This window comes from Elephantulus edwardii, unplaced genomic scaffold, assembly GCF_000299155.1.
Source record: "Elephantulus edwardii isolate Elephantulus edwardi_28Jun2011 unplaced genomic scaffold, EleEdw1.0 scaffold00139, whole genome shotgun sequence".
NCBI classification, from domain to species: domain Eukaryota; kingdom Metazoa; phylum Chordata; class Mammalia; order Macroscelidea; family Macroscelididae; genus Elephantulus; species Elephantulus edwardii.
Window position 1 is genome coordinate 1,092,174 of NW_006399889.1, and position 8,170 is coordinate 1,100,343.

Genomic DNA, 8,170 nt, shown 5'->3' on the forward strand with positions numbered 1-8,170 from the left:
CCTGGAGCAAACTCTGCAGGCTCCGCCCTTACTTCCCCTTAGTCTAAGGCTCTGGGCCGCCCACTCACTTTTGAAGGGCTTAAAGAACAGTAACACACTGCGAAAAGGACCCCAGAAACTTCCCTTGTCTTGACTGCCACCAAGTCGAGCCGCCCTCAAGATATCAGCCAGCCAGCCAGTTAGCCAGCCAGCCAACATCCAGAGTGGAGAGAGACTTGGCAGTCCATAGGAGTTACAAATTACCTTGAAGTAAACCCCCAATTATCTACAAGATAGGTAAGAAACCTAGAATTAACAGACTAGAGACAGATTTACTTTTGAAAGTCTGTGAAGGTTTAATTTTATCGGCAACCTTAACCTTAAACTAGCAAGTGAGTATTGTATTCCCACCCCCACAAACCCCTTCCCCAACTACTTTTCTCACTCCCTTTACATAATTAAGGAGCTCTGGTGATGTAGTGTGTCATGCATTGCCCTGCTAACCAAAGGGTCAGCAGTTCAAATTCACCAGCTGCTCAATGAGAAAGATGGGCAGGCTCTTCTGGTAAATACTAACAGCCTCTGAAACCCGATGGAGGGTGGCCAAGAGTTGAACTTCAGTAGAGGATTGTAGTTTTGGTTTGGATTACTTAATTCATTTTGTTAAGCAAATTCACTTTTGGGACCTTGAGATATTCATAAGAATCTTGCCTTGACTCACTTAATTGAGGAAACTGCAAGGAATCGTTTGAACTTACGCTAAATCAAGCAGGTACAATAAATTACCCTTTTAAAAATATACAGCCTATTTGTGGTGGTCAGAGGTTAAGTAGCTGTGGTACCATCCCGGAGGCAGGAGGTAAACGTAACAATGGCTCCGCAGGAGAAAGATAAACAATCAATATAGCCTCTGAAAACAGGTTGGAGAGTCGGCTATGAGTCGGTTATGACTCAACGATAATGAATTGGTTTGTTTGGGAGCTTTTTGATTCAATAGGACTGAGAAGATTTTCTAAATTCTTTTACACCTCTTGAAGATTACAGGAGCACTTCCGGAGGGCGTTGCTAGGGGGCGATAGCGCGCAGCGCTTTCCTCAACAACTCACTGGAATCTTCTCTTCTGTTTACCTCAACTTCCGCCGGAAGTGGTTGCTGACAGTTGTTTTCGTTCTAGTAGGACCTGGTGAAGCTTACTTGTTATAAGGTGGAGGGGCGGGAATCTCCAGTTTAAATCCTGGCAGCAAGATGGACATTCTAAAATCAGAGATCCTTCGGAAGCGGAAGCTGGTGGAAGATCGGAACCTGTTGGAGGTGAGAACTCTTGGGGTCATGAGAGGTTGGGAATCGTCGCCAGGATGGGGGGCGCTGTGAGTGAAGGTGATAGTAGTGAAAGGATCCAGGTCAGGCATGAGACTTAGCGAGAGCCCTGCTACATCCCAAGAACAACCCTTTCAAGATCTGTACACTGATATCTGATCAGAAGCTTTAGGAATGAAGTGTGTAAATTCGAGAAAAATCCAAGATTTTAACAACTTGCTGCCTCTTTATTTCCCTGGCGTGGTTCACTCATCATCTGTCAGTACTTTTCGAAAGTGCTCCACATTTTCTGGTGATTTTAGTGTTTTCATAAGTGAGTTTGTTCAATCAAAGCCTAAAAGGCAGTCAGAGGACTGCTTCTAAAAACTTTATTTCATCCTCCCACTAAATCTCTTTAAAAATTATATTTCTTCTACTGCTCTCTCCTTCACAGATAAAATCTGTTAATTAACTCTTCTCTGATAGGGAACCTTAGAAAGTTTTGGAGAGAGAGTAAAAAAAAAAAAAAAAAAAGGAGCAATTTAAGAGCATCTTGAGATTCATCTCCATTACTTTATTGTTTAACAGTAAATTCCATCTCCAGTTTTTAAAGCTTTTGCTCTCAAGACCTCTTTACATTGTTGTTGTTGTTGTTGTTGTTGTTGTTAAGTGCTGACAGAAGAAGAATTGATGCCTTTTAGATGTGGCATTGGAGAAGAGTACTGAATATCCTGTGGACTGACAAAAAGAACAAACAAATATATCTTGGAGAAAGTACAGTCAGAGTACTCCTTGGAGGCAAGGATGTAAAGCTTCCTTTCATATACTTTGGGTATGTTGTTAAGAATGGGCTGATCCTTGGCAAAGGACATCATGCTTGGAAAGGTGGAGGGTCAGTATAAGAGGGGAAGACATTCAATGAGATACTGTCCATAGGGTCACAAAGAGTAATAGTCAACTCAAGGCACCCAACAACAAGTGTTACCAGTTTTTCTGAAGTGACAGGCCTATTTTCTTTTTGGAAAATTGTCCTACAGATACCTGACTCTAAATAACCATAGTTTCTTAGTCCTTCCCAACCCCAGTTATTCTTTCAAGTAAAAATGTTCCAGGGGGGAAAAAAATTACCCAGTTTCGTTTACAACTCAATTAAACAAATGCTTTTGCTTCAAACAACAATAATGCTGTGGTGTAAAGAGGAAATGCTTAATACGTATTTCCCATTTGAATACATGAGATATTAAGATCTAATCAAGGGCTATGTAGCTAGCATAAAGCGATATGGACTTGAGGGTAAAGAGTGAGTCCAAGATCAGGACTTCATTCATTTTACTGCTTAGTATAGATTGATAAGTGACATTTACCCCACCCTTCTCCTGGAACCAACTCATAGCTGACTCTATAGCTCTAAATCCATGGGAGGAGATTGCCCATCTTTCTCCCTCAGAACTGCTGGTGAATTCAAACATCCAGAGAGGTACAGACTTTAGATTAGTATTGCAACTCCCTATAGACTATGCCACCAGAGCTCTCTCCTTGAATGTTCGTTGGCACAATTTTGGTTCTTGTTAAGTCTTGCACACCTTAAGCATCACTTTTTACCATCAATACAAATGTCAAAGTAAATGTCAAATTTCTCTGTGATCTCTCTGTTTTTCAAGGTAATTAATTTAACCATCATTTATCGATCAGGACATGCCAATTTCACCGAATATATGGTGATCCATAAGACAGTCAAAACCTTTGCTTCAAGGAACTTAACATGCTAGCAGGGCAAAAGAACAACAAAACCAAACCAATGGATGTTGTTGTTGTTGTTGTTAAGTGCTGTCGAGTTGCAGGCGACTCATAGCGACCCTATATGAAGGAGAGACCTCAACGCTTGGGTGCCTTCCATCCTCTGTCCAGGTTCATAGGGTTTCCGGAGGCAAGCTATTACGGAAGTGGGTGCCACTCCTCCTTCCAAGCTTGTTTTAATCGGGAAGCTCCACCCCACTCTCTGTCCACATTGGGTAACCGGCCATTAATGCATTTGACACATCAGTGTCACAGTGTTCAGCCTCACAGCAACCACAAGTGACTGCTGTATGGCAACTTGTACACCAGGGCTATAAGACCTAGAGGAATGTCTGAACAAAAACAATGAAAGACAGGCCTGAGGGCCGCGGATGGTTTAATTTAACCAATGGATAGTAGCTGTTAAACACCATGGGGGGTGGGGGGAAGCACAGTAAGGAGTTGGAAAGTCATAGGGTACTATTTAAAAGATCACATTATAGCAATGTATTATTAAGATTGAAATATGTATCCAATTAGAAACCTTAATCATATTTAATACCTCTCAATCTTCCAAAAAATTTGTTTAAAAATCTGTTGTTTTAAAGAATAAATATTCCTTATGATTTGATAGGATTTTCCTACAAAAACAATCTGGGTTTAAGATTTTAAAAAATAGGTGACTTTGTTGCAATTTTGAGGTGCTGTTGAGCCAGTTCTGATGGACAGAAAAAGAGAACTAAAAGCTGCCTGGTTCTGCACAGCCCTCATTATCATTGCTTGGTTTGAACCTCTTCTTGCAGCCACTCTCAGGCCACGTTCTTGGAGTCTTCCCCCTTTTACCACCCTGTACTTTACCAAGCATGAGGTCCTTCTCCAGGGACAGATTCCTCTGGATAACATGTGAGTGTGTGAGATGAAAGCTTGGTATCCTCCCTGCTGAAGAGCTTGCTGATTGCACTTTTTCCAAAACAGATTTGTTCGTTCTTCTGGCGGTATGCACTTCTGTACACCAGACAAAGTTATTTAAAATACCATGGAGTAGGTCAGGTGCACCTTACTGTAACATAATTTTTGTTTCAATTAGGAGCAAACAGTGAGTACCATTTTATATGTTTGCAATGAACCCATTTGTAGAAATTATTTTTTGAACATAAACACTGGGAATTTAATTAATACTGTGAGTATTTCTAAAATGTTTTGTTTTTGCTGTTGGACATGCCTAAGAAAATCATGCAAGAAAAAAATATGCCAATATTTATCATATATCAGTACTCAGACTTAGGGTATAGATGACTCGTAAACTCAAGAAATCAATATAATGTTTCTAAAACCAAAAGCATTTATCAAATTTTTGGAAACACTAAAGAATGTTTTCCGATTTCTAAAGGTCCTTGCTGCCTGGGAAGCAGGAAATTTTGCTCAAAGATGTTATTAACTTAATTTTGTTTCTTGAATAGCAAAATAAAAAGTATTTCAAGCGAAGTGAACTTGCAAAAAAGGAAGAGGAAGCATATTTTGAAAGATGTGGCTACAAGGTATGAAATCTTGCTGTAAGTTGTCTTTCTGAATTGAAATTTATTCAGCTGTTGTTAAAGTGACAAAATTATTGATCTTTGTTCAATTTATCAATGTTGTACGTTAGCCTATAAATGAGAAGCCATCTGGAGAGGTATGAGTTTTTGGTTTTGCCTTTTTCTTCCCCAGTCTTATTTTATAGATCTTGAATTCAGGAAAATACATGCATGACTTGGCTTGGAATGGTTTGGCTTTTTGTGGATAGCATGAAATGCCTTGAGATCAAAGCTCGAATTTATTTATTATTTTAATTAAACCCTGGATTTGGCTGATGCTGCCTCATTTTCATCTCCACCACCACTCCCCACTTCTCCCAGTAAAAGTCCATTTTTACAGGGTTTCAAACATTGTACTCATTCGGCAATAGTAATATTAAACACTGGTATTTTCTTTGCTTTCTCTTAAACCTCATAAGTCATTAATTTTGTGTTTGCATTGTTAATAATTCCTTTTTGCTCTGTGTACCTCTGCCTGAAATAGAGTGACATATGATGTTTATATGCTCTTGTGTGATGAGGTATTACATTTCAAACACTGTCTACTGTGTAGAAAATGTAATCTTGAAATGATTTTTAGAATCAAATCAGTTATCTCGAAGACTTCATGTATTTAGAAGCATGACTGAGATTATCTTTATTTTTATTTTTAAGTGTGTGTGTGTGTGTGTGTGTGTGTACCGTCAAATCATATTTGACTGGTACAGGAGGAGATTGTTCCTCCTTTTCCAGCAAAGCATCTGGTGGATTTGAACCGCATACTTCTGGGATTGCAGTGCAGCATCTTGCCACTAGGCCACCAGAGCTCGCCTGAGATTATCTTTGACATTATCTAAATTGATACTGTATTGCAGTTTTTATTGGGAGGGTTTGAAGGTATGAGGCTAATACTATCAGGTTAATATTACCATTAGGTTACCTAGTAATATTACCTAATAATATTATTAGGTTAATAAATTAGGCTAATACTATTTTTTAAGTAATTTTTTTTTAACCAGTGTTAACAAGTTCTACCAAAATGCTTTTGTCCAAGCTTAAATTTGAAATAAACTTTTTGCTCATGAGATAGCAATATAAAATAATAGACATTCTTGTGCAAGTATTGGGGAAAGTTTTGGAAATTCAATTTCTTGGCATAGCATTTCTGGAAGGAGGCATGAGGAATGAAAATAGTATGTACATGAATTTGATTTAATCTTGTAGTGTTGTGAAAGGGCAAGGATTAAAGAAATAGTTATAGTTCTGATTGGTTTCTAAAACCTGAAAGCTTGTATTTATATTTTTATATTTTTCATTAATAGATTGATGTTATGTGCTTTCAGTTTTGCAACTTAAGATTGATTTTCTATAAATAATTATTAGGTAGATACTCAGAAGTATTATGTTGGCACCTCTGGCTTGTTCTGTGTTGTCTGAGTCAGACTTGCTCTTGAATAAAAATCACTTAGAGGTTTAGTCTGCTCACATCTTGCATTCTCAGATCCTTAAAATTGAAACATTTTCAACTTTCTGTCAGACAGGAAAAGAAAACAGTTTTGATTTTGTTTAGATTGTTTCATGCTTTCTTGTTCATAAAGAGTAAAGCATTGAAACTATGTAATTACTGAAAAGATAACTTTGAGTCCAGCTGACAGAATGTTTTTAGCCTTTTCCCTAGAACTGTTACTTGCCATTGAATAATTAAAAATGCTTTTGCTTCTGATATTTTAAAGAAATTCCTTTTTCAGTAGGTTTAAAAAATAGTACAGGTTTTTCCTCTAAAGATGATTTAGTAAATCCTTCTCTATTGTAGTGAAAATGTAGTTACATATTGGTGATGTTCCATTAAAGATATTGATTATAACTTTTTTATTATAATTTTTAAGGTTTCCTGTTGACTTTGCTTGTGAAAATATTCAAGTTTAGTTCTTTAAACTTCAATTTTCCGTTAGCATTGTTAATACTGATAAATCAAATCTCTACTAATAAACTAAAGCATCATAAATTATATAATGTTAACATAATAGTCGTGTGAATGTTTACATTGTTCTTTTGTGTCCTTTTGCCCTTACATCTACTTACACACACACACACACACACACACACACGGGCTTATATGTGTGCTCATTTTCCTAAAGTGTAATTTGGACAGCTGACTCAAGAAACTGTAAGAAGAGAAAGTTTTTTCCATGCAGACTTCTATGAGCCATAATGTGCACTCGTCCTTGTGTAGTATGAAAGGGGGGGGGGCTTTTCCATGATTTTTATTCAAAGTTTGTGACTCAGTTTGTGCCAAATTCTTTATACCACTGGGAGTTAGTCTAGATATCCACCGGAGATTTCTGTGCAGCATGGAGAAAGGCTTCATGTTGAGGCTTCACAAGTTTCTGATGGAAAAGTAGACATTTTCCGTACTCTCCAGAGCAAGATCAATATATCCTATCAGATGATTTTCTCAATCAGAAGGACCTTATTGATTATGTATAAGGGAGGAAAAAATAAAATCCCTTGGAATCTAGGGATAAAATTCATCACAGTTTTTCAGTTATATTAAGGTATTTTTACTAAACCATTATAATTATGTTGCTGTATTATGCTAAGAGTGCTGCCTGGTAAGTGCATGCTTTCTACTCGTGATGCCATGAACTGGATGCGCATTGAACAGTAAGCTCTGAAAAAACAGATATATTTATTAGGAGCTTTTTCCTTAAAGGAGCATTTATAAAACCTTCAGTATTTAAACTTGTTTAATTTTCATGAATACCTAAAGTAATACATTATTTACAAATATTTGGACTGTGAAGTACATCTTAAAAACTTAATTAATTTCTCTTGGCTATTAATGTAGATACAACCAAAAGAAGAAGATCAGAAACCATTAACTTCATCAAATCCAGTATTAGAACTTGAATTGGCAGAGGAAAAATTACCCATGACTCTTTCTAGGCAAGAGGTAAGTTTGTGAGTATTTATTGAAAAAAAGAGAAGTCCCACTAAGATCTTCATTTATTTCTAGTTCTTCTGTCTAAGCTGTGTCATTATTTTCATAAGAGATGACTCAGTAGACCAAACATTGTATAAAACAAAAAGCTTTTCTCATCTAAGTGCTAAATAGGTTTATTTTCTTGATTTTAAAAAACGTTTTTATAGAGTATATCCTAAGCATTAACAATAAATGAACATATTCTAATATATAAATGCAAATGTATTTTGATATAACTAATTGTCCTTAAATTATTTCTTGTCTGAATGCTTTAAGATATTATTTTGTAATTTCTTCACCACATTATAGTATGTCTTTCTAGATCAAGATATGTTAAGAGCGATGTAATTTCTCATTGTTTTACCTGTACCATATTTTTAAAACCAATTCTTAAATAATGATGCTTCAATTGCTTCAACATTTCCCTGTTGTAAATCAAACTAAGGTAAATATATAAGTAGCTTTAAATGCAACTAGGCAGTCTCTGGATTAGGAATGAACTCCATTTCTAAGTTTACCTTTGAATCATATTGGTTTGTAAATTGCAACAATTAGGTACTATTCATGTATAATGAGGAAGAAG

At 36.6% G+C, this 8,170-nt stretch overlaps 1 protein-coding gene across 1 annotated transcript in view; it reads left to right on the top strand.

The window, feature by feature from the left end:
* Window positions 1–1,187: 1,187 nt before the first annotated feature.
* The window catches only part of PRPF18 (pre-mRNA processing factor 18), a 46,575-nt gene continuing 39,592 nt past the window's right edge, over window positions 1,188–8,170 (top strand). Inside the window, exons 1-3 of the mRNA XM_006894276.1 lie at window positions 1,188–1,290; window positions 4,512–4,589; window positions 7,453–7,557. Coding sequence (XP_006894338.1) covers window positions 1,225–1,290; window positions 4,512–4,589; window positions 7,453–7,557 — 249 coding nt within the window. The 5' untranslated portion in view covers window positions 1,188–1,224. The remainder of the gene's footprint in view (window positions 1,291–4,511; window positions 4,590–7,452; window positions 7,558–8,170) is intronic.